The sequence below is a fragment of the Trachemys scripta genome, chromosome 1 (assembly GCF_013100865.1).
Source record: "Trachemys scripta elegans isolate TJP31775 chromosome 1, CAS_Tse_1.0, whole genome shotgun sequence".
Classification (NCBI taxonomy): domain Eukaryota; kingdom Metazoa; phylum Chordata; order Testudines; family Emydidae; genus Trachemys; species Trachemys scripta.
In genome coordinates, this window is record NC_048298.1 from 127937431 (window position 1) to 127963265 (window position 25835).

Here is a 25835-nt window from a genome sequence, read left to right on the forward strand (position 1 = left end):
AATACACCTCATATAGTTGGGGACACATTAGCTAAGAGCACCTCAGATAAGGATGCTCTACTTAGGTGCATCTCCATGAAGAACATCTCTGTTAATAGAGGCTGCCTGGGACAAATCCATCCTTGGTATTAAACCAGTTACTACAGTAAGCAAATGTGTGATTGATTTGATCCCCTATGTTCACTGACTGCATCTCAGTAAAGGATGCCTCAGAGATTAAGAGCAGGGTCAGTGCTATAACACTTGAAAGGCCTCTCAACTGTAACTCTACAATATAAAAGCCATATTTGCCTCAGACAGGGTAAATCAGAATGACAGGTGCATATATAAACATTTTGTTTGCCATGTTTACAGTACAAGGAGGATGGATCAGGCAGTTGTCGGAGCAGCAGGAAGTTGAGAGATTGGAGGTTGTGCGGTAGCGAGAATTTCAGAAGTAGATGACTGGGATGAAACCTGAGAGGAAAAAGGCCGGGCATTTTCTGGGAGAAGGTTACTGGGGTTAAGAAGAAGGGGAAAAGGTAAAGAGGCCATAGCAGCTGCCTGCTGTCCTAACAGAAGTCCCAAGCTGTACACATTTGAATTAATGAGATCATTGCCTGGGAGGAGGACATTCAGCTGTTTCTGAATCTCTTGAAGGACCTGTAGCTGACTTTGCTGATTCAGAAGAAGCATATCCATGTTGTCCCTCATTCTTCTCACTGTGTGAAGATGAGAGTATTAATTTCTACAATTTAAAGTGCTATGCGTGGTACTTTAGAAACCTTTTTTATACTTACACTCTTCAAGTATAAGTCTTGACTGGTCCATAGCTACTTGCTCTGCGCCACCATTTTGTTGTTCCTCATGACATACTATAGAAGAGGAATGAAAATAATATGTTAACATTTTAAGTGTAAAAAGAATGTAGAATAGTAAATCACACATTTACATTTAGCATGAATTCTGTGATAAGCATCATAAGGCAGAACTGTAAATATAGGATCATCTATATTCACAAGGACGAGCTCTTGCCACTAGTTCTCCAGTGCCTGGCTCCAGACCAGAGGGAAGCATATTTCACTCATTTTACAAAATGTGAAGGTGACTACCCATAGTGCAAGCCAGCTGAATGTCAGGCCCTTTTTAAAAAACACACGCAAGTCCCCAGTATCATTTGATAACCTATGTTAAGCTCACAGAGCTAACCATCTATAATGACATTCCTACTAAGGGCTTGGCTACACTTGCAAGTTAGAGTGCATTAAAGCAGCCCCAGACGCCCTAGCTCACTACCCATCCACACTGGCAAGGCATGTAGAGCGCTCTGATTCCAAGGCTAGAGCGCTCCTGGTACTCCACCTCGGTGAAAAGATTAACACTTGCTGCGCCTTGGCTGAAATGCCCAGGCGTCAGTGTGAACGAGGTGTTGCATTACTGCACTCTGATCAGCCTCTGTAAATGTCCCATAATCCCCTTAAGTCAAGTGGCCACTCTTGTCATTGTTTTGGAATCACTGCAGACATGCCGATATGCCCTTTGAAAGCGCCGTTTCTGACAGCCGGCATGCTTATCTGCTCCGAGACAAAGCAACCATTACTGTGGAATGCTGTGTATGGGGTGGGGGGGTGGCGGGGAGAGAGGGATCTGTTTCTGTCTGAACTTACAAGATGGCATGCAGACATGCTCTCAGTCCCCCAAAAACCCACTCTCTCTCCCCCCACATATGCACAACACACTCCCTCTCACACTCCACCCTACCCCCTCATTTGAAAAGCACATTGCAGCCACTTACATGCTGGGATAGCTACCACAATACACTGCTCTCTGTGGCCGTTGCAAGAGCTGTTAATGTGGCCACGCCAGTGCGCTTGCAGCTGTCAGTGTGGACAGATTGCAGCGCTTTCCCTACTGCGCTCTATGAAGGCTGGTTTAACTCAAAGCTGATGCACTTCAAATCTGACAGGCAAAAATCTAACTCAGTACCAGCCTGAATCTATGAATTCTGAGAGCAATATGACTTCTTTTGGTGTCCTATAACATGGGCCCCCTTGTTGCAACTGAGTGTCTTTTATACAACTATGGAGTAAGTATTACTACTCTATAATAAATGGGATCAATTTCTTTTTAAGTAGGCTCAGTATTAAGCTGATGTTATGTTCCTTTGTTATCAAATGAGGGGGAAACTATTTCTTCTTAATGACAAGATGTAAAGGGGAAGTGAGGTGGTGCCTTTTTGGAGAGGAGGGCTTATTTTGTATAAAAAGCTTTAAGTTTTTTATAATTACAAATGTCAGGAATATGAAGTTTCACACGCTTAGTTTAAGGAAAGTTAAATGCTTAGACAGAGCTTCTCTCTCTCTCAAGTGTTTTTTTGTTAGATGTGACAACTGGAATAAAAATCACTTCTCTCAATTAGGCTGTGATTAGCTGTTCTGCTGAATCAGGGCCTCAATCAGGTTTCACTTCACTGAGGTCATAAAACTACGTGTTCCCCAGTCATCCATAGAGTCTTCCATGGTAGACAACCCTTGAATTTCTAATTTGAAAGAATTTGTAATTTAAAAGAAAAAAAGTCAACTTAAGTATTCCAGTCATTTATATTATATATGATACACACACAAGAAAGGAACGAACAAATCCAGTTTCCTACCCCATATTTTCTAGGCCAATTTAAAAAGAATATACAAGATTATGAAATTTGTCCATGAGACTCTTAAGTAACCCCTTAACTTTAATATATTACACAAGTACTCCCAGAAGAACTGAGTATCGTTCTGTACCATGTATATTAGAAGATACCTCTGTTAAATAGAGAGTCAGTTTCTTTAGTAATCACGTAGACTGGTTTAAGTCTATCTGCTTTATTGCCTAGTGAGTACTGGATCCTTTTTAAAGGAGAGAGAGGAAAATGGCTCTTTCGTTCTTCCAGCATCTCAGAAGAGATTTTTTTCTTAATAAAGAGTCAGTATGTAAGGACTCTTGTTATGCTGGTTTATAGGATTAAAGAGGATGGCAAAAAGAGGGACTTACCTTTAATAATTCGTTAGGTGCATGCGAGTTATCAGTGTTTCATAGCTAGCTATCTTAGGGCTTTATACTGCCATGCATCATCATAGTATCTGAGCATCTTTCATGTGAAATCAATAGTGAAGTCTCTAATGCAATTCCTGGAGCATCATACAAAAGTGTCAGTATTGACATTATGGATGCATTTACTTAAGTGGGTCTCTGTCGGACATTTCATAGATATACAAAAAACCCAAAGTGTAGTAGGCCAGGCCAAGTGTTTAGAATCCAATGGAGGCCACAGGACTGTGTACTAGACTTCCTGTGCATTGGAATAAAGCCAATACAGATAGTGTCCTCCATTTATTTAATCTAAGCAATCAAGTTACCTGTTGCACATTCACTGGATGTCTCTCTCACATGGACTTTCTGATGTTTAAGGAAGTTTGAGCTCAGGCGGAAGCTCTTCCTGCATTCAGTACATTTGTAAGGTTTCTCTTCTGTGTGGCTTTTCTGATGCTGGACAAGGGCTGAGCTGCAAGCGAAGCTTTTGCTACATGCAGTACAAGCATAGGATTTCTTTTTCATGTGGGTTTTACGGTGTGCAATTAGATTTGAGCTCCGGCCAAAGCTTTTCTCACATTCTTTACATTTATAGGGTCTCTCTCCTGTATGGATTCTCTCATGTACCACAAGGTTTGCCTTTCTGCTGAAGCTTTTCCCACACTTAGGACATTCAAAGGGCTTTTCTCCTGTGTGGATTTTCAGATGGTTCAAGAAGGTCGAACTCCCCTTGAAGCTTTTTCCACATTCTGTACATATGTAGGGACTCTCTTCCCTGGGGGGTTTCTGTTGATTAAGGGTGGCTTTTAGTTTCTTAGATCCTCTTGCTTGATGAGCGGATTTAATGCATCTCTTTCTCTGCTGCCTTTCTGGCCTGGCTTTCCCCCAGCCAGGACTCTGGGCTTCAGCTGGTCGTGATAACTCATCCTGCTCAAGATCTTCCTGATTAGGTTTCTCCTCCTCATTTTCACTCATAGTGCTATCGCTTGCTGGAATAAAAATGGGAGTTCTGACAGTTCTCTCCCTGCCCTGGGGAGAAAGAAAGCCTTGGACTGGTACTTGCAAAGCATCTCTCTCTAATTAGTGACTGTTCGTGAGGCCTTAAATCCGAAAAAAAATCCCACCAATCCTTTCCCAAAGGGAAGGAGGAAGTGAAAAGAGGGGATGAGAGGACAGAAGGAAATAGGTGATGGAGGAGTGGGAGAAAGAGGAGTGAGGGAAGACAAAGATGAACAGATGAGACTCTCTCCCCTCTTGAGAATTTCCACCCCTCAGAACAGGGCAGATTAAGCCAAACACTTTGCCCACATAAATCCTGTTGCAAAGCAGGAAGAGAAAGGAATGGGCTCAAACAAGTGACCCCTCCCAGCTATCTCATCTTAGCCACTTATTCCTCTTCTCTCAGCCCACATGCCCTCCACCTCTCCCCATTTAATAGAGAATGAGAGCACCTCCTTGCAGTCTGCCTGCTTTAAAATTGAGGTTTCCTCTCCCTCACACCAGGAACCTGGGCTTCCTTCTGATTTACAAAAATGTATATTTAAGAGAAAGTCTCGCCCAGGAAAGCTAACAGGCAAACTGATTCAGTTACTGCCATTCAATGCATTAGTGAAGAGCCTACTAGCTCATTCCCGAGGTTGGAGTTACATATGTAGGGAGCTAAAAACACCACAATGTCCCTTTGGCATTTTCCCCTCTAGTGGGAGGAAGGAGCAATTTCACTCATAGGAGTAAGGAGGCTTCCCCCAAAAACAGCTGCAGTGATTTGCAGATATTGTGTGTCTCTGCAGTGACCAACAGCCTTCATAACCCTGACAGTGCAGCAGGACCCAGGTAACCTTCACAGCCCTGCAAAATGCTTTTAAGGGGTAAGAGATACTTCAGATGTGAGAGTCCGAATTCACCTGCTCAGATCCCCTAACTTCTGGTGTCCTCCCACTTGGGGAGGCAGAGAGGAAGATAAAGCCAAAAGAGAAAGAAGTTCTGGCTTTTGTTTTCACTCATTTCAGGTGGATTTTGTTTTCCTGTTTTTAAAAAGTAGAAGAACCCCAGGGCAAAAAGGAGCACTCAGCATCACAGAGAGCACATGACTCCATCTCAGTGCCCAACACAGGCTCTGGCATGGCAGACTGCAAACAGATGAGAGAAGACCGACTTTAGAGCTCACAACACCTTTGCTGATATCCCAGCTTTCTAAGTTCAGTTATTGTGGGTGACTTAACTTCTATAAATTACTCCTCCTCACCTGTGCAGGAGTCTCCTTGGATGTCACTTTTTCTGGAGCCCTGGAGCCCAGAAGCCATAGGCTCTTCCTCCAGCTCCATCTAGAAGAAGAGAGGGGATCTGGAGTTTGAAACCTTATTCAGTGGGAAAGAAAACAGATGCAATGCACCCCAGCAGTGATAACAGGTTATATTAAGACAATGGGGGAGAACAATCCCACACTGGTGAGCAATTAGCCAGGGAGCCCAGAGTTTGGTGGAAAGAGCCTCAGTTTGGCGATCTTACAGGTAAGAGCAGGAGAAGAGAGTTTATCCTAAGGCAGGGGTTCTCAAACTTCATTGCACTGCGACCACCTTCTGACAACAAAACTTACTACACAATCCTCAGGAGGAGGGACTGAAGCCTGATCCCACCTGAGCCACGCCCCCCACAAAAGCCCAAGCCCCATCACCCCGGGAAGGGTGGACCAAAGCTGAAGCTTAAGGGCTTCAGTCCCAGGCAGGGGGCCTGTAACCTGACCCTGATTCCCAGGATTGAAGCCCTTGGGGTTCAGTTTCAGCCCCAGATGGTAGGTCTCAGGGTTCAGCTTTGGTCCCAGCAAGGCTAAGCCAGCCTTGATGACCCTACGAAAATGGGGCTGTGACCCACTTTGGGGTCCTAACCCACGGTTTGAGAACCACTATCCTAGAGAAAAGGTCAGGGTTAGTTAACACTCCATGGCTCAATCTCAACCACTTTCCTAGTGCCAACAAGCTCTTAGTGTTGGCAACAGGGAAACCCACCCAACACTGTATTAACCTACTCTCTGGCCTTAGTGCCCCCTCCCACTCCCTTAAATTCTCCCCATGGCACTGCTAGTTCCTCTCCCTTCCTTCAGTTTCCTCCAGAACATAATTACCCCTCCCCACACACCCCAGTTCCTGAGTTCCCCATCCAACCAGAGTACCCTACATTCAGGCCAGGCTCACTTGATGAGGCCCAGAGGGGCTGGTGCTTAGGCTGTAGCTCATGCTCCAACTTTCCCTCCTTCTTCTTCCCCTGGGCTCCTCTGCATGCCCTCCTGTGAGCCTTTCATTGGAGAAGGTGCTGAGATCAGTGATTGGCTGACAGAGTCAGGGTAGGAATGGCTCCTCCCACTGCCGCAGGCCAAAAGAGTGACTGCAGCAAAGGCTGAGGGCCCTGGGGAGATGGCAGAAGTGTTTGCTAGGGCAGAGTGTGTGGATCCTTCCTACAGGCATATATGTAAAGAGCTGGTGGCCTTCATGTGGGAGCAGCAGAAAGTAGTGCTACTGTGCTGCTGCCCCCTTCTGGAGAAGAAGAGGAGTGGGGAAGCTTTACCAAGATATCTGCATGGGAGAGAGGATGATCCACCTTAGACCCTTGAAGAGACTTCAGTTTCTCTGCTAATCTTTTCATTCTGTTATCTCATCCTCCTACTTTCCCCAACACCCTTTGTCTGTTTTGTCCACCTTATGTGGCCTGTCTGACCCTCATTCTGTACGCTGTCTGCCACAGCGCTCTTTTGTTTGATATCTCTCTGTACAGCATATAGCCTAGTAGAGCCTGATCCTTGTTTGGAGTTTATAGGCATTACCGTAACTCAGCTGTTCTAAAACTGTGGGTTGGGACCCCATTTTAATGGGCTCACCAGGGCTGGCTTAGACTTGCTGGAGCCAAAGCCTGAGCCCCACTGCCTGAAGCAGAAGCCTGAGGGCTTCAGCCCTGGGCAGCAGGGCTTAGGTTACAGGCCCCCTGCCTTGGGCTGAAGCAGGGCCGGCTCTAGGCACCAGCAAAGCAAGCAGTTGCTTGGGGCGGCAGATTTGCAAGGGGCACAAGAATCCAGCCTGGGAGCTGAGAACCAACAGGGGGCCCTGGGAGCTGTAGTTCCTTGGCTAGCTCCCTGCCTATAGAGCCAGCCCTGGAGCAGGGAAAGAACTACATTTCCCAGCATTCCCTTGGCTACTGGCAACAGGAAAGGGTGTGGGAAAGGAGTATGGAACTGAAATCTGCAGCTTGCTGTGAATGGTAGGAACGGATCTAGCTCTAGGTTTTTTGCCGCCCCCCCCCCCCCAACCCCCTGCTGCCCCAGCTCTGGCCCCCACCTGCACTCCCTTGCTGCCCCAGCCCTGGGCTCTTCCTCCCCCCTCCCGCTGCCCCAGCTCTGGCCCCCACCTGCACCCCCCTGTTGCCCCAGCCCTGGGCTCCCCCTCGACCACACCCCCTGCTGCCCCAGCCCTGGGCTCTCCCCAAAGAAGGAATTGGGTGGACTAAATGGACAGTGCCCCTCTCTATCTGAAGCCTAGCAAGGGAGGTACGTGGATCCCACTAGAATTTAAAATGAAAAGTAAGGGAGGGGAGGCTCTGGACCTGGGCAGCTTTAGATACAGTACTAGGCACTTAGGAGGATTCCCACTTCTGAGCCATGGAAGCAGAAATTGACTTTTCCTCTCCAGATATTGCTAATATTCAGAAAGGGAATCTAGCACCTGCCTTCCAGATTTGAACACCCTCAAAATTCAGGAGTGCTCAAGCTCAGTTTGGGCAGCTGTTACTTCATTTCCCCCAAATCAAATATACTGATCCACTGTAACTTGCTGTAGGAAAGGTAGAATAAATTGAGCAAGAAATGCTTCCCAGTGGTTATTAGGACTGGAATTGCTATTTTCAACAGCCATTGCTTTTTTTTAAGATTTAGTTTTATTTGTTTAAAAGGAAGACCATGATAGTGCATTCCCCATAGAAACAAAACAAAAGAATAAAGGCACCTCAACTTTTCCTCATTTATGGAGGACAGTCTTATAATATGCATCCAGATATCCTCCAATCACACAAGCTGAAAATTGTTCCACTTTACTGCAGTTCTGTAACCATATGGGAACCAATCCTGTCTGTGTTCTGTGCACATCCAAAATTCCTGCTGAATGACCCACCCTGGGAGTCAGTTACCAATGACCCAGGGCTGGGGCAGCAGGAGGGTGCAGTTGCGGGGGGGGGGCAGCCAAAAAATATTTTGCTTGGGGCAGCAAAAAACCTAGAGCCGGCCCTGGGCTGAAGCCACTGAGATCTGACTGTGGGCCCCCTGCCCAGGGTGGTGGAGCTTGGGCAGGCTCAGGCTTTGGTTCCCACCTACTGGGGTCATGTAGTAATTTTTGTTGTCAGAAGGGGGGGGGGGGTGTTGCAATGAAGTCTGAGAACCTCTGCCCTAATTCAAATAATAATCTCTTTTTATTATAAATATATCTGTGCTGGGGGGATACTGCTGCACACAATGCCAACTACACTGAGGCCTTGTGGTGGGAAAGGGAGACATAGGGAGATCTCAGTTGCTCTGTAGTCAGAGATAGTTAAGGATGTGATAGTGCTGTGAGAAATGGAGGCAGGAGGCCACTTGAAACATGGGCTCAAAACCAAGGGAGGAATATAGCCTGAGATGAGACTGGTTCCTTTTCATACAGTCTGTACTGGCTAGCAAGTTTCATAGAATATCAGGGCTAGAAGGGACCTCAGGAGGTCATCTAGTCCATCCCCCTGCTCAAAGCAAAGCCAATCCCCAACTGGTCCTCTCAAGGATTGAACTCACAACCCTGGGTTTAGCAGGCCAATGCTCAAACCACTGAGCTATCCCTACCCCAGTTTCCTGTGGTTCCTCAGTCGCAAGTCTCCTGTCTGTTGCAAAAATATGTGCCACAGCTAGCAAAATAGAAAGAATGAGAGACTTTTCCCCTGGAGTCACCAAACCAGGGTGTTTCATCCACAGAACTATGGCTACTTAGAAAGTGGTCTGCCTTAGTCCTTGTGACACCAACCAGCAGCTACTATATCAGCAGGTAGGGAAAATATATGAATAAGAGGGAACTAGCTCCACCTAAAGTTTCTGCTATACTGAATTGAGACGTTAATCCCTTACCATCATGCTTGGGCATCACATTTACCCCTTCCCAGTCTTGGCAACCCTAAGTGTTCAAAATAATTACTCGTGCCCCAAAAGTGATGAGTCTGGCTTAAAAATCATGAGATCTTAAAATAAATACATATGGGTTCTTTTTATTTGCCATCTGGTTTCTGAGCCTTTACAGTGCACTTGGGTCACATTTACCAACTTTTCTTTGCAACCGTGAGGACTAGAAACTAGAGCTGGTCTTCAAATGGAATTTCCGTTCCCCAAGAAATTCTGACATTTGTTTGCGTCACATATTGGGATGAAAAGTCAAAATTTTTACCTTTGTTTAACCCCCTCTTCCCTCCAAAGTTTACTGTTAATATTAATATTCATCATGATAGTTTTGTTTATGTTGTACTTGGAGCTGCCCTCTTACTAGTGCATGATGCTGGCTTCTTTCCATGTATAGTACACACCAGTATGTGTTGAATTCCTGGCACCCACAACACAACAACTGTGCTTTGCTTCACAGCTCCTCCTCCTCCTGCTTCAAGGCTGGGAAGTGTCCTTGATTAACACACCTTTAAATTCCTAAAGACAATGCAGAAAAACTGTCCTGGAGTCAATTTCTCATTTTAAACAGATTTGTTTTGTTTAGAAAATTTTTCTAAAAAAGCAACTGGGAAATATCCATACTAAAACCATCCCAGTACTCCTGCCTTTGGAGCCACCCAACCACCTCATGCATACACTCCATCCACCTGCACTATGGCTTCTACACTGAAACTAGAGACAGGCTACATGTGAGAGAAATTCTGTGTGAAGCACGCACAATAGTATTTGGATAAATATTTTTTTTAAGACAGTGGAGCAGGAGGACTGGAGCATGGCTCTGCCACTTCCCAGGTGAGTGTGCTAACTAGTGGGCTACAGCATCAATCTCTTTGGCCCACTGATTCTTTCATTATTTACTCCAAAGTGGAACAGCTTCAGCAGGAGACATTGAAGAAGCCTCACATAAGAATATCTCATACCTCTCAGATAGCAAATCCCTTCTCCCCCTCAGGAGGAGGATCTTGAACCAGGGCTCTCCTACATCCAGGTGAGTACTCTAACCACTAGGGTAAAAGTTATGAGAGATACTTCTCCTTCCCCAACTTCTTGCTAAAACAGTGTAGGTGCTTAACACAAAGAGAGGGTTTGCAGCTGAGAATCCCAAGCAGAGGGAGGCATTTCCTACAGCCAGGATTTAGGTACACCTCTCAGAGAGAAGGGTGGGGCTGAGCACACACCCCTCACCTTGGAGCTCCCACTAGCTATTTTAGGCAAGGAACTACCTAGCATGCTGGCTTTTGTGAATCCCATTCTGAGGTGACTTTCTCTCCCCATTCATTGTATAGGGAGCCAAGGCACTTAAATCAGGCTTTGTGAATTGCAATGATTTTCTAGGTGCCTAACAGTTAGGTGTGGCAATGCTGAGCCTACATTTCTTTGTGAATCTAGCCCAAGGAGTTCAATCTATTTAATTAATCAAAACAAACAAAAAGGTGAGGGGTGATTTGATCACAGTCTGTGAGCACCTACATGGGGAACAGACATTTGATAAAAGAAGGCTCTTCAGTTCCTTAAGGCTTGGCTATACTCGGGTCTTCCCAGCGCTGCCGTGGCAGCACTGTGAAGTGCAAGTGTAGTCGCGCCACCAGCACTGCAAGAGAGCTCTTGCAGCGCTGTATGTACTCCACTTCTCTGAGGGGAATAACTTGTAGCGCTGCGAGTGAGCGTGCAGCGCTGCAGGCACTGATTACACTGGCGCTTTACAGCGCTGTACTCGCTGCACTTAGCGGGGTGTTTTTTCACACCACTGAGCACAGTAAGTTGCAATTTTTTAATGCTAAGGGTAATTATCCATTGGAACAAGTAACCAAGAGTTGTGGTAGATTCTCCATCACTGACAATTTTAAAATCAAGATTGGGTGTTTTTTCTAAGATATATGCTTTAGTTCAATCACAGCTATTGCAGCTGAAGAAGGAATTAGTTCAGGGAATTCCTATGGCCTGTATTATGCAGGAGATCAGACAAGGTGATCACAATGGTCATTACTTGCCTTAATCCCCAATTAATCCCATTGAAGTGATAGAATAGAGGTTCATACCATGAGTAAAGGGTATCAGAATCTGGCCCTGATTGAATGAATAAACTGTAGATGGAGGCTATTTCAATGAGGTGGCAAACAGGTGAACCCACAAAAAATGGACAGTTCATACCTCCCCCAGCTTCTTGCTAAAACAGTGTAGGTGCTTAGCACCAAAAATTGCTGGAAGAGGTGCTTGAAATCAGCTGCTTTCTAGAGGTTTTATGGATCAGGTAGGAGGGGCCAGTGCAAGAGAACCATGGAGGTTTTCCAGCAACAAGGGGGAGATGGTGTGAGACACTTCTGCCAGGAGCAAGTCCTGACCCACTAGAAACCCTGACAAGCCCAAATCTGTGGACTCCCCCCATCAGATACAGAAGTTAATTTGACACACACACATTTTGTAAATTAACTATTAACACTTCTCTAGTTTTAATAATTCAAGAAAACCCCTTACCGACAAATAAAGCCACTATAGTAGTAGTAATTTAAACAAGTGTTTAATACAAGAAAATTTAGCAATTACTAAGAGCTGGCTTCACTGAACAACAGTCATTATTGACAGCTAACTCACATGGGGAGGAGTGTTTTTAGAGAGAGGAAGGTGTTGATATTTCATAGAAATAGAAGGGTGGCATTTTTAATGTATTTGAGGAACACATCATGGTCCACAAGACCCTCCAGAGATCAGGATGAGAAAGAATGGCTTCATTTCATGCAACAATGCCTCCTTCTGGCCAATGTACAAAATGTGGTGGTGTTTTTTTAGTGGAATCCAGAAGGGACATCTTACACAGCCATTCTTATTTAGATGGATGATGAAATGAATTGAAGGTGACCAGGGTAAAGTCAGAGGTGGGTAAATGTGGATTGTGGGAAAGAATAGAGGGGATCATCAGTGAGAATTCAAGAAGGTGGTAGAGGAATGCTGTGGAAATTAGTTGGGTATGTTTTTCCTATACCGAAAGGATTAAGGCTCCTCTGAAAATCCCACTCTAAGAGCTAGGTATCCAACTCCCATTGAATTTGAATGGGACTCAGGTGCCAAATTCCCATTCTAATTCAATGGGAGTTGGGTGCCTAATTCCCTTAAGCTCCTTTGAAAATCCTAGCCTACATGTACTTGCAGCCAGCACTCTCTGTATGCTCAGGAACAGTTTGTAAAGTCCTTTACAAGGAGCATAGGTCAAAGGAATGGGAAGGACTAAAACCAACCCTCTTCATGCTCTGATGGTAGAAGTCATTATGTGGATGATTCAGAGAAAGCAGAAAAGCCCCTCCTCCTGGTGCCATCAGCTGTACAGCACCACAGGGTCAGAGAGGAGCTTGTAGTGGATAAGAAAGTAGGGGTAGCACTGGAAGTTGTCAAAGGCCACGTACACCTGGGGCTTGGTCACACTATTGACACAAGAGTCATAGAGTTGCCCACCAGGCTCCTGTTCTGGAGGCCGGCGATAATGTGCTCTCCCAGCCACAGTCTTGCCCACCAAAACCTTGGCCAGGAACATGTAGCGCATCCCACCTTTATTTGCACGGGAGTATCTGTTTGAATAGTCTGCTCTTAATGAGAAATAAATGCCCTGGCCAAAAATAGGGCTGTGCTGTTCCGGGAGGAACTGGCTGAAGTTTGTCTTGCAAATGGGCTCCACACTTCTGGCTGAGGTTCCAAAGAAGAGGTGCTTCTCCAGGTGTTGTTTCTCAAGCTTTGTTCTTCCCCAAGTCATGAATTTTTTCCGGCTGAATTGGGAGCAAAGAAGAAACAGAAGAAGGTTAGAGTCTCTGCCCTGAGGGGATGATGCTGAAGTTCCACAGGGAGACCATGAAGAGTAATCTCTCCCATCCATCCCTCAACTCTTACTTATGCAAAAGATAAGTAGCACAATCTTGAATTCCAGGGAACTAGGGTTCAGTCTCTTGCTTTCCAACTGAGAATTCAGAAGCACTCAAATAAACATCTACCCACAAAATCCATGCCTTAACACACTAATTAAGCCATCATGGATGGATACATGCAACAATACACACTCATAGATGAATGCACCATCCAGTAATGCACAACTGTTCACTCACCAAATCAATATGCACAATTTATACCTACAGCAGGGCACTAGGATTCACCCAGTGCAGAGATAAGCACACTCTGGTGTAGATGAAGCAACCAATTAATGCACAAGGAAGTACCTATTAATGAACAAATATGTTTGCTTTAGTGCACTGGGACCCACAGTTCAAAGCAATAGTAGTAAGATTTTTGCTGTCAGTCTCTGAGCGTAGCAGGAACCAAAGACTAGAGGACTGATAATAGTATTCCTATTCACAAGGAAAGAAAGATGGTCCAGTGCTTAGGGTACTAGTCTCAGACTGTGGACTTGCTCTGCCACATACTTCCTGTATGATGTTGGAGAAATCATTTAGGCCAAGATCCACAAAGGTAATTAGGCCCCTACCTTCCACTGAAATCAGTGGCAGCTAAGAAACTAAATATCTTTGTGGATCAGGGCCTCAGTTCCCCATCTACAAAATGTGAATAATAGCACTTGACTGCCTCACAGGGATGTTGTGAGGATAAATACATTAAAAATAGTGATGTGCTCAAATACTGTGGTGATGGGGACCATTTAAGTATCTAGGAAGCTGGGACACTCTATTAGCACAATGGGTTCTGTGGCGCTAGCGCTGGGATTCACACTCCTATCCTTTGATGGCATTGGCATTCACAGTCCCTGCCTCTGTGTGTAGGAGCCACACCCTATAGCTCCACATTCATATTCCCAACCTCTGAGGATGGTGGGATGCTTAACCCTGGGCACCAGCACTGCAATTCACACTCCAAGGCTGTTGTCTCTAACTACATCCACTTCTCTTTTTACTTGGTATATCTTTGCCAGAGATCTTCATTCCGGATCCTGTAAATTGCCAGCACCAGGACCTCATCCTCTGGAAGAGACTGGTAGAAGAGAACACAAGTAGAGCGGTATGCAGCTTCTGATGGCGTCACCTCCATTTGCAGGAAAGCCTGATCAACAGTTGGCTGTGGAATCCAAACAGCAGGGTATGGACCATAGTAACCATCCATGGGATCTTCCCCAGGGATGTCATGAGTAGGACAGGAGGGTATACTGGCATTACTTGGTATCATCCTAAGGAGATAACGAGAGGGGAACATTTATTTTCCTACATGCTGTTGAAATGCCTGTAAGAGCATTGTTGCCAGTAGAGTCACGTACTGCAGGTATGGCATCATACTGAGGAGTGATCGGTAGGAAGGCCGGCGCTGGATGTGGCGAACGTATCCCCGTTCCATGTTATGTTGCACAAACCTCTTCAAATCCACGCTGTAGTGCTTGCCCCGGAGCTCGAAGTTGTGCAATTCCTTGTCCTCCTCAAAGGCAGAGAGGAGATCACTGAAGATGGGCTGAGCTCAGAGAGAATAAGAGGTGGGGATATGATGTTAGGATAAACAGGATAAAGGAAAAAATCAGGTATGCCTCCACTGTGCTCCCTCAATAGCACTCTAGCATTTCACTGGAGAAATGCCACCCCATGCTTTCTGGGAGTTTGAGGGCAGTCAGTCTGCATACAGATGCTCAGTCTCTCTTCACCCACTTGCTTCTCCTTTAGTCATGGCTCTCTCCTATTATCATCATTCCTTTGCTTTTGCTACATTCCCCAACACTTTCAAATCTGTCTTCATCCATCCCCTTCTTAGGGTATGTCTGCACTACAAGTGCTACAGTGGCACATCTGCGGTGCTGCTGCAACCCCGCTGCAGTGTAGACACTTGTTACAGCAAAGAAGGCGTTTTCTGTTACTGTAGTAAATCCACCCCCTTGAGAGCAGAATTGTTCTGTCAACTATCGGTGTCTACACCAGGGCTTAGGCTGGCTTCACTAAGTCTCTCAGGGGGGTGTATTTTTAACACCTCCTGGGTGATGTAACTAGGTCAACCTACGGTTTAGGCATAGACCAAGATTTACACAACATTCTCTTGGCCCTCACACTCCAACCTCTGCCCCGTTTCTAACCTTCCCTTTCTCAGCAAACTGCTGAAGAAATCAGCACTCATCTCTCCAACCATCTCTTCAGCCATGTCTACACTACCATTTATGTCGTCAAAACTTATGTTGCTCAGGGGTGTGAAAAAAGTATCCCCCTGAGCGACATAAGTTTTGCCGGCATAGTGTGCATAGCGCTATGTCGGTGAAAGAGTTTCTCCCGCCAATATAGCAACCCCCCACTCATTGGGGATGGTTTAATTACATCGACGGGAGAGCTCTCTCCTGTTGGCATAGAGCAGCTATGCAAGAGATCTTACAGCAGCACAGTTGCAATGGTACAGCTGTGCCGCTGTGAGCTCTCTAGTGTAGACATGGCCTTATTCAAGAACATCTTTGTCTATTTTTTATCTGGGCTTCCCTCTGGCCAGAGCAGAGGAGCAACTCCTCTCTAGGCAGCAAAAAAATCCACCCACCCTCCAAAACACCCTAATTTCTGCTGCGTATGCTTTCATCAGCCGTATTGTCAGAGCAACATTTAACATTGTAGAACTGTATTCTCTGCTATGCAGACATCTCTGGTTCCCTCCTATCCATGGAGCTGTGCTCTTGCTCTCTCACTGCTGACAGCTACCACTTTGTGCCATGGCCCCTTATGCCCGGAATCCCACCAGCCTTAGTTCTCAGCCCACTGCTCTCTCCTATCTGCCGTCGGCTCTTCCAGTCTCCCTCTCTACAGTGAGAGGGTTGTTGTACCCCTGACCCTTGCTTTGAAAACAGTGAGGCCGTGGTTAGAAAGAAAAACAATATAAATATGATTTAAAAATTATTGGGGGAGAAAAGATTTAGGGGTTTCTGGAAGCTCTCCTCTGCTAGCTAATGTAAACCCAGTCCCTGGGCTCTGAGAAGGAGCCCCCTTAGGAATCCCTCAGGAAGAGGCCACAGTGAGAAGCTCCTCAGCAGCTCTGGAGAAGGAGGTGCCTGTACCAGCCCCTTGCTCCTTCCTCCATAACAACAGCAGGAGGTAGGGCAGGACAGCATCAAGTACTCCTCACCCTGAATATCCTGCATTAATAAGGTCAGGACCAGCACTAATGTCTCTTCCCCCTGATACTCAGCAAGAAGAGAGGGAGCAGGTGAGCAGGCACTCCCAGAGATTGATGAGCAGGAGGTATGGGAGTAGCAGGGGCTGGGAACAGCCCTCCTTCACACCATTTATGTGCTAGTCCAGGTGTATGTGGGACACATGGGACAAGCACCCTACAACTGTTACAGCTGCTGAAGGGTAAAGGGAAGGAGAAGGAAGTCAGCAGCTTTGGGAATGACAGCAATATAACAATATAGCAATATCCTGGCCTCCTGGATCATGGCTTTCCTGCCCATCCTCCCACCCCCCCCACTGAAGAGGCAGGGTCTACTTGCGCAGCCCTTTGATCTACCAAAAGAAAGGAGGGGAAGTGAAGGCAATGTCTGCCGAGCCCCTGGCTATGGGGCTTTGTAGGGGTGCATGTAATCTGGGTCTAGCAGCAGCCAGTCTGTAAAAGGACAGCTTTGTGTCTCTCTGTTTTGGGTTCTTTTTTGTTATCATTCTGAATTCTAAGAAATAAAGTGTTTGATTGCAACCTTCCAGAAAGAGTATTTATGCTTTTATCTAACTTCTCTATGTGTATGCCACGAACTCTTGGCCTCTTCAGTCTCACTAGAGTCAACACAACAGCTTTCTCTTCTGCAGCTCCTGGTGGCTGGATGAGCCTTTCTGCAGTTACTCCCCTCACCGATCCTGTGTAATTGCATTTATCGCAGTGGAGCATTATTTGAGGAGACAGCTCACATGAAAGACAGTAGCCAGAACATCATACCATGAGGTCTCATCCTCTTTCCCTCACCTCCTCGTATTTTATCCATTTATCACCATTTTTCCAAAACACTGCCCACTGTGTGGGGAAATGGGGGTTCTGCTGTGGATCGCAGGTGTTGGAAAGACGCCTCGCTTTGTCATAGGTCTCAGAGGTTATCACTTCCAAGGAAGTCAGGGCAAGTTTCCCAGAAGAATTATTGCTATGAGAAAAAATAAATAAATACATAGTTATAAGCATGTGTACTGCTGGGAGAGTGAGCCTGCGGTAGCGGAGATCTCCCTAAGGCAGTACTCCTCCACCATCCCCTATAATGCCCTCCCCTGGGAGAGACAGGGACTGGAGAAACTATGTATTCCTCACAGCCAGTGCCACCATTCTGTTCAGCACCTCCAGCTAAGAGTGGCTAGCATTGGAGCATAGCTGGGAGCTCTCCACAGCCGGAGCTCCTTCACCATTCCCTAGAGTTCCTCCAGTAAGGGAAGACTCAACCTGTGCTAGAACAACTAGAAATCTGCCCCATACCCTTCCTTGTCTCCTACTGTACAAGGCTAGGACCTGTGTTGAAGTGATCTCACTGCAGCTAGTTCTCTTGTGCTGTTCTTTACAGTACCTCCTGCTGGGAAATGCTGGGGCTGGAATTTTTCCATCACTTACTTGTCCAAAAAATGAGCATGACTTTTGTTAACATTGCAGTAAAGATTTTCCAGGTGCCGCTGAGCTGAGTCACTCAAACTCTGCCAGGCTTTGTTGTCGCTCCGCCTTAACTGCCAGTGGTAGGGATAGCGAGTGTGGTGGAGTGGGCAGCCAGCTCCTTCAGGACAGTTTCCTAGGAGGAAGTGATCACAGATTCTGATCCCATCTGCCTGATGGATATGGAACTGGGCCCCATCTTCACTGGCTAAGTGCTCTGGAGACCTCCTCTCATTCTGTAAATCCATTGAGAAGACAATGCTATTTGTGGTCTTAGGAACTGGTTTCCCACTGGCTGAAGAAGCTCTCAGATCTCAAGGGCAGTGGAGTTGTAAAGAGCAGTTCAGTTCTTTGGAGGAACCCAACTCCTGGGAGAAAAATGAGGAAATTTAGTGAGGCAGGAAGCTGGCCGGAATGCAGAGCTTCCTACATAGGGCAACTTTCTTTAGTGCTTCTCAATCCAGGCACATTGGACTACGTCTTCAAAGGTATTTAGATGCCATTGAAATCAATGGGACTTAGGCACTTAAATACCTTTGAGGATCCTGGACAGATCCCCCAATAACTGGGCACTTGTCTTTGGCATTTTCTGCCCTCCCCAGCTGTAGCCCATGCCCCCAGGACTTTCTCCCCAATGGCAAACCTTTCCTACTATGTGAGTCTCATGGATAGCCACTCCTTGCCCTTCCTCACATAGCTATCATCTCCTGCAAAATAAAACCAGCAGCTGGTGCAGTAAAGGGGAGTAAGATACTCCTCTGATTCTTTTGTGCTTGCTCTCTCTAGACTCTCCCACCACCTAGAGATTCCCGCTCAGATTTATGTGCAGTGTCTTTGTCTCTAGTTTCTTCTTCTCACTTTCTCCTTTGCTCCAGTGGGAAGTGGATTCCAGACTTTCGGAGGAACCCAACTCCTGGAGGCATGAAACTGCTCTGTGTGCGGATCCCTCGGGCTAGATTCTGGGCTGTGCCTCCAGAGAGGTGTTGTACAGAAAGCATAGTTATAGGGAATGGAATGGCCCCCAGCATAAAGTACAGGAATCCTAGCAGCTGCTATAATTTACCCCAACAATCCTGGAGCCCAGAATCCTCAAACCCCTCCCACTTCCAGCACAGCCCCTTCATCGAAGCCTGCACTAGGAGAATGCTCCCTGGTCTATCACAGTCACTATACACGGCCTTAAGGGAATACAGTGGTCAGGGTGGGGACCAAAATCTGGACCCTAGTCCTCAACACCCTTACACCTGTTACAGAGCCCCTTCCCCGGGCTTCATGCCTTACAAACAAACACTGCTCTTCTCAAGGGATCATCCTCTCCTGAGCTTTACCTCTCGCAGTGGGATCCAAGCTCTACCCTGGCCTGACATCCCCTTTCCCCACCCCCTCCCCACGTTTCTGAGGGTAAGTGGGAAATTCCCACCCCCAGGGCAGTGGGGGTGGGAGGAGAAGTTAATTTCGTCGGTCTCCAGTCCCTCTCTGAGATTCTTTGATCCTCCCCATTAACTCCTGGGGCCAGCTGGTTTGGGAGAGTTACACGCTGACCAACCCAGAGCTCAGACCCCTCCTCTCTCTGCCTCTGGAATAAACCAGGCGTTAAACCCTCATGGCAGTTGAACAGTCACCCCTGGCATTCCAGGCTCATCCCCAGGGCAGGGATACTTGTCAATCCAGTTTGCACAGCTGGGTGTAGACCACCCCTATGTTTCATGCCACTCCAATCTGCATACAGTGACCGGCAAAGCCCCTATCCAAGAGTCAACCTGTTTCCCTCCAACTCACTCAGTCCTTCCACAATGGGACTCCTGTAACTTTGTTGTAAGCTCCTTGCAGTAGGGACTGTCTTCCTATGTGCTTTCACAGCACCTCCCACAATCGGTCCCTAATCCCGATTGGGTCCTTTGGGAATGACAGCAATATAACAAGAGAGACAAGATGGGTGAGGTAATATGTTTTCTTGGAACAACTTCTATTGCTGAAAGAGACAAGCTTTTGAGCTTACACAGAGCTTCTTCACGTCTAATGAAGCCAGACTTGAAGAAGAGCTCTGTGTAAGACTGAAGGCTTGACTCTCTCTCCAACAAAAGGTGGTCCTATAAAAGATATTACCTCACCCACCTTGTCTTTCTAATGCCCTGGGACCAACATAGCTACAACCCTGCAGACAGCAATATAACAATGCATATGCACACATAAACTACCCCACTAGGAGCCTGTTCACCTAGGTGTCATTCTAACTCATATTCCCATTGCTGTCCCAACAGGACTCATTTCCCTGTGTTTTACCACATAGCAGATGGGTTCACCTACAGTTTTTCCACAGTAACAGCCACTATCCCTGGTGCCTAGAACTCTCCCCCCCGCCCCTTATTACTGGAGTGCCCATTCATCCTCACCCAGCAGTGCTGGAGTCTCCACCCTGCCCACTCCCATTGAAGGTGTCCATCTTCCTTCCGCCAGGCCTGAGAGATACCATAAGCAGGCCAGAGCCAACCAGGTATTGAGTATCAGAGGTGCTGAGAGCATCAGATCATGAAAGAAAAATAATTATATTGGTATAAAAAAATTATTTAGAAAGTAATTACTAAGAAAAGAGTGGATTTTTTTAAACAGGAATTTATTTTTAAAGCCATCACAGAACAGCTGTCTTCACAAATTCACCCAGACCATGAAATGAAGGCGTTTAGGACAGATTTTCAAAGGCACACTTAGGGTATGTCTACACAACGCACAGAAGTGAGCCTCCCAGGCCGGGTCGACAGCCCACTCAATCCCTAGGCTTCAGAGTCCCAGCCTGACCTGCAAAGTCAAAGCAATGTCTACACAGCTATTGCCCCCTAGCCCAAGTCTGACAACCCAGGATGGGAGGCTCACTTCTGCAGGCTGTGTAAACATATTTAGGTGCCTAATTCCCAGTGGAAGTCAATGGGAAGTAGGCCAGGATCAAAATGTCATATAATCTTTTAAAAATCTCCCCCTTCATCTTATATGTAGGCAGACAGTGCAATGAGGAAGTTTATCTTGTATCAAGGCAAACAGTAAAATGAAGACATTAACTATTGGTATGTGAAATCTCCTCTGAACATTCTACTAGGTTTTTTGTTGTTGTTTTAAAAGACAGACAACACAAAAGAATTAATCTTTTGACCAAGTGAAGTTATAAACAAAAAAGAAAGAAAAACAAGTCACGTTTAAAGATAGTCAGAATTTTTTGAACAAATTTATATCAAAGTTATTTTTTCAAATATTCTTTTGAAATATTACATTTAAAAAAATTCAACGCAAACGTTAAATAAAAAGTGTAACCTGTTGGTAACCTGTTGGTTGCTCTTTGAAGTATTTTTCCCACAGTTTGTTTTGTTTTTATTGAAATGCCAGGTTTGATTGGTCAGCTCAGACACATGGTGATATTATATCAAAATCAAAACTTTCATTTTTGAAAGTATCCCAATTCAAAGCTGAAAAATGTTGTTTAGAAAAATATTCTGAGAAAAAAAATCAGAACATGAAAAAGTCAAACTGTTGTGAAACACAAGACAGAACGCACTTTCAACTATGCCCAAAGTTTCTAACTATTTTTTCCTATTTTTGACCCATTTAATCATATTGCCCTCAGCCACAGTCCAGATGGTTTGCTTTTGGTGTGTATTCCATTAATGTAGCAGAAAGTACCTATATTACAATTTCATTTGCCCTACGTGGAAGTAAGTCGTACAAAATAACTTTATTAAACACAACCCTGTGTCCAAGTGACTTCACGTGATCAAACCCCAAGGATACATCATCCTTTGTTACTGAATGACAGAAGAATGATATGAAGGGACCCTTTTGCACTTATTGGTCAAGACACTTCTCCTAGAAGAACACAGGAAGAGGGCCAATCGATATCCTCCATGTGGTATCATCAACAAGAGCCACTACACATGGACACTCATTATTTCTCTCTTTTCTTAAGTCCTCAATGTTAATACACCAAGATGAAGTGAAGCTCCACTGGTGCTTCAGTGTGACAGCTCCCACCACGAACCATAACTGGAGCTGAGACACGGACACCTGAACAGTCCATTTTCGATGTTAATTAATCAGAGTGTTGCCTGCCATATTTCCCTCCAAATATGAGATAAGAAAGGCAAGGCACACAAGAAAGATATCAGTCCCTTAGTACGTTAATTCATGCAGTGGGGTAGGGGAGGGCCATAACCCTTAAACTCTATCGTCCTCTTACCCACTTGGTCCTTAGCTTTCTTTTAAAGAAAGTTGAATAGAACTAAACACCATCAAATCTTGATTAACCAAGACTCAGTTACCTGTAAAACTCACTTATCTGAAGAAGAAAAAGGTAATGCATCCCCAACATGTATTAATTTCATTGAACTTTCCCTTGATTATCCAGATTAAACAATTGCCCTATTGTGACTAGATATTCAGAATGGTTTACCATGGAACACCTAGTCCATCCTAATTCTGCCTCATCAGTTATTGGATAGCAGCCCCCATCTAAAGTCTGCCTCTCTGGAGAAAAGTTAATACAACAAAGAAGAATTTTGCACCCAGTTTGTACCTTGTCGTTATCGTGTTTCCTTAAGTTCTATTTCATTCTATTGGTTGAATGTTGACTTTATGTTTCATTGGGCTAAACAAAGAGAAGATAAGACATTTGGGATAAGATAAGACTTGGGGGGGGAGGGATAGCTCAGTGGTTTGAGCATTGGCCTGCTAAACCCAGGGTTGTGAGTTCAATCCTTGAGGGGGCCACTTGGGGATCTGGGGCAAAATCAGTACTTGGTCCTGCTAGTGAAGGCAGGGGGCTGGACTCGATGACCTTTCAAGGTCCCTTCCAGTTCTAGGAGATGGGATATCTCCATTTATTTATTTATTTATTTGAAGTGTTCAGGGCTGTCCAAAGGGGGAGCTGCTGTAGGAGAAGCAAGATGACAGAGTCTGTAAGACAGTGGGGCCCAATTCACCAGCCAGGGCACTCAATATGGCTCCCAACAGCAGCAGAATTTCAGTCCCTTTCTTCAAAGGTGGGTTTATTTAATCCAATATAAATTAAAAAGACTAGATTATTTCCAGAAACCCACCTGCTCCAATTTAAGTCTCTCTCCTAAATTAATTCCTTTATCCCCACCCTTCAGCTGGGTTAGAGAGTTGAGGCCCCAGATCCTCTTCTCCTTCCCTGGGGTGGCTGAAAAGGCTTTCCTGTACCTTCCAGGGTTTCAACAGATTAATATGATAAATCTGCTTTTGCTTAATAAATCTACTTTTTGTCCAAGCAATACATTTCATAATCTACTGGCCCCATCTGACAGAGTAATATAAGGCATTCTTAAACCAATTTAATAGTATTCACACAAGTTACACTGGTGCACTTTCTGTGTGTAGACCAGGCCTGAGAAGAGACAGGAATTACTGTAAGTGAACTTTACTTAAAAGGCTAAACTGGGAGCTGGTTTAGGGGTTCCCATTCAATTTTTTCAGTGCAATGATGACTGAAACCCAGCTGCCTGCAGCAGAAGCATCTGGACAAAGGGAGATGGAGCTGGGGATAGGATGGATCGGATGTCCCATAGGCATCTGGTCAGAGGGTGGGCAGAGGGGGAAGGGGAGGAGGAAAGGGTGTTACCGATTTTGGCTGCCTTACTAGTGAAAGCTAGTAAGATTTTAATAATGATAAATAACAACAAAGATATACATAAATTGGGGAGAAGGGAGTTTTTCCCCTTTTCTCCTCTGTTATATGTTATATTCAGTGCTTAATTTGTAATGAAAGAGGTGCCGGGGCCCGAGCAATTTTTTTACATTCATAACTGATGCAGCAAGCCTAGAGGTGCCGGGGCTCAGCCTTGGCACAAATTAAACACTGGTTATAATGGAACAAATCCAAAGCCACATAGCTCTTCACAGCTGTCACTTTGCTACTGCACTCCGTGGTCACTTGGAATTTCCTGGTGGCTGCAAGGGTAAAACCCATTCTTTTGCTTCAAAAGCAAAAGCTCCTATCACCTGAGTGAAAGGACACTCTCCATTATCTGTTAGCTGTGTAAAACACACGGTCAGGCAGTTTCAGTCCCAACCAGTAGTGGGGCAGTAGGACACATGCACAAGGATCCTCCTTCCCTGAGTCCCAATCACCTGTTTTCTACCAAACTGAAAATTATAGTGTAGGTGAATATGATGTATTGAAGGGTGAATGGGTTGCTGGTATGTGTGCAGATAGATGAGAGGTGTGGATGTGTCTGTGGGATGTGGACAGTAGGGCTGCCAGTATTCCAGCTTTTCCCAGGATCGTCCCTTTTCTGAGGTAACTGTCCTGGGAAATCTGGTCAGTGGTCAGGGTAAGGGTGGTCAGTACACACTGCCAGCTGTCCAACTTTATGGGCTCGCAAACATCCTGGACATGCTGGGTTTTCATACCTCAGGGGTGGCAACCCTAGTGGATAGGAATGTGAGTTTGAGATCCTCACCTTGAAAAATGTGGTAAGATCTTGTTCTTGCAATCTGGCTTCTCCTTCAGAAACGGACTCCTGCACAGAGATCAGTTCCACTCTGATGCTGCTCAGATTTACCACCTTGTCTCTGAGGAAGGCCTCGTCCTCCTGTCTCAGTTGTCAGAGGGACACCTGTTCTCTCTCCCTCAATAACTGGTGGAGTTTGGCAGACTCACAGATGACCTGCTGGAGGTTCATCGCAACTGAGTCCTGGGAGATGGCAAAACAGACTGAAAACACCTGTTTATTTCACACTGTGAAAACAAATAATGTAAAAGTCACAATTTTCTAATAGATTATTTTACACACACTATACTTTCTGTTGGTTAGCTGAAGAAACAGACTCAAGGTTTCTTCTGATTTTATAAAATCGTATTCATTACCCATGATAATAATAAAAAGGGTAGCTCAGAATTGCCAGCTCTTCTGACTTTATTGAAAGTCTCATTTTTTTGTTTGTTTGTTTTTAATATTTCTCATGCTCTCCCATTTCCTGGCATCAGAAGTGCAAATTGCAAACATTTCCCTTATCCCACCATTCCCCATGCTTACAATGGGGCTAAAGCTATAGGCTAGGGTAACCAGATGCTCCGATATTATCAGGACCATCCCAATATAGGGGGCTTTGTTTATACAGGCTACCTATTACCCTCCTCCAATACACCTCCGTCACGATTTTTCACACTTGCTATGTGGTCACCCTACTACAGGCTGACCTTAGTAAAGATGACCACCATGTTACTCCAGTCTTTGTATTTATATGTAAGTCTGTCCCTGGCTGTCTTCTGTTGTTTCTAGTGGTACATCCCAGGCGGCCCTCAGGAAAAATGGCCACCTCATGGGTCCTTGCTGGTTAATAGATAGAAAACGGTAGAGACAGGGAATGTAGGGGCAGTAGTTTCATAAAGTTTAAGGCCAAAAGGGACCATCCGATCATCTAGTCTGACTTCCTGTAAATTCACAAGCCATTGCATTTCCCCCAGATACCTCTATGTTGAGCTCAATTACTTTAGTTAGATTAAAGAATTTTAGTCCTTGGCAGAGTGAGGAGGGTGTGGTGTCAGAGAAAGAAGGTAAGAGTTGGTGTAAACAGAAAATAAAGATAGTCTTTAGTTGTGTTCATCCCAAGCATGGTGTGCTGGGTGGGGTCTCTGTCATCTGTACAGGTGTGACAGAGGGATTTGTGTGCAGAAGGAGACTGAGGAGGATGGGAACATGGCGTATAAGAGGAAGATTGGGGAATAGAAGAATGTGGGGTGCAGGAGGAGGCTGAACTGGTCCGGGGCATGTAGGGTGCAGAAGGACACTAAGTTTAAAGGGAATGTGGGATGCAGAAATTGATTAAGGCAACAGGGAAATATGGGGTGTGGGAGAGACTGAAGAATTGCAAAAGGGAAATGGAGTGGTGCATGGGAGTAGGGATGGCAGAGAATGAGATGTGAGAGTAGGAGACCGTGAGGGAAAGGAGAGGGAAAATATGGAGGCAGGTGAATGTAGGGAATACATGGGGGACAGGA

The 25835-nt window shown here is 45.5% G+C and overlaps 3 protein-coding genes across 3 annotated transcripts in view; 1 reads left to right on the forward strand and 2 right to left on the reverse strand.

The window, feature by feature from the left end:
- LOC117872054 overlaps positions 1-24619 on the forward strand; it is a gene marked incomplete at its 5' end in the record, with an annotated part of 29856 nt that extends 5237 nt beyond the window's left edge. Inside the window, one exon of the mRNA XM_034760096.1 lies at positions 24345-24619. Coding sequence (XP_034615987.1) covers positions 24345-24610 — 266 coding nt within the window. The remainder of the gene's footprint in view (positions 1-24344) is intronic.
- LOC117884380 (zinc finger protein 572-like) lies at positions 605-4037 on the reverse strand. The gene is made up of 2 exons (XM_034784743.1): positions 3378-4037; positions 605-854 (listed from the first exon to the last, which is right to left on the reverse strand). Exons 1-2 carry the CDS (start codon positions 4024-4026, stop codon positions 757-759), a joined length of 747 nt encoding a protein of 248 aa, XP_034640634.1. The 5' UTR covers positions 4027-4037; the 3' UTR covers positions 605-756.
- Positions 11727-24373, reverse strand: LOC117884389 (protein mono-ADP-ribosyltransferase TIPARP-like). Its single transcript, XM_034784755.1, has 6 exons — positions 24295-24373; positions 17795-18198; positions 17168-17339; positions 14514-14701; positions 14157-14426; positions 11727-13023 (listed from the first exon to the last, which is right to left on the reverse strand). The coding sequence occupies exons 2-6, from the start codon at positions 18076-18078 to the stop codon at positions 12579-12581; spliced, it is 1359 nt and encodes a 452-aa protein (XP_034640646.1). The 5' UTR covers positions 18079-18198; positions 24295-24373; the 3' UTR covers positions 11727-12578.
- Positions 24620-25835: the final 1216 nt, after the last annotated feature.

Coding starts and splice junctions, on each gene's coding strand:
- LOC117884380 (XM_034784743.1), bottom strand. CDS start 4,026: ATGAGTGAAAATGAGGAGGAGAAACCTAATCAGGAAGATCTTGAGCAG. Junction 855..3,377: donor ATCCAGTGAATGTGCAACAG/GTAACTTGATTG, acceptor CCTCTTCTATAG/TATGTCATGAGGAACAACAA.
- LOC117884389 (XM_034784755.1), bottom strand. CDS start 18,078: ATGGATTTACAGAATGAGAGGAGGTCTCCAGAGCACTTAGCCAGTGAA. Junction 14,427..14,513: donor AGTATGATGCCATACCTGCA/GTACGTGACTCT, acceptor TTATCTCCTTAG/GATGATACCAAGTAATGCCA. Junction 13,024..14,156: donor CTCTGGCAAAGATATACCAA/GTAAAAAGAGAA, acceptor CTCCCAATTCAG/CCGGAAAAAATTCATGACTT.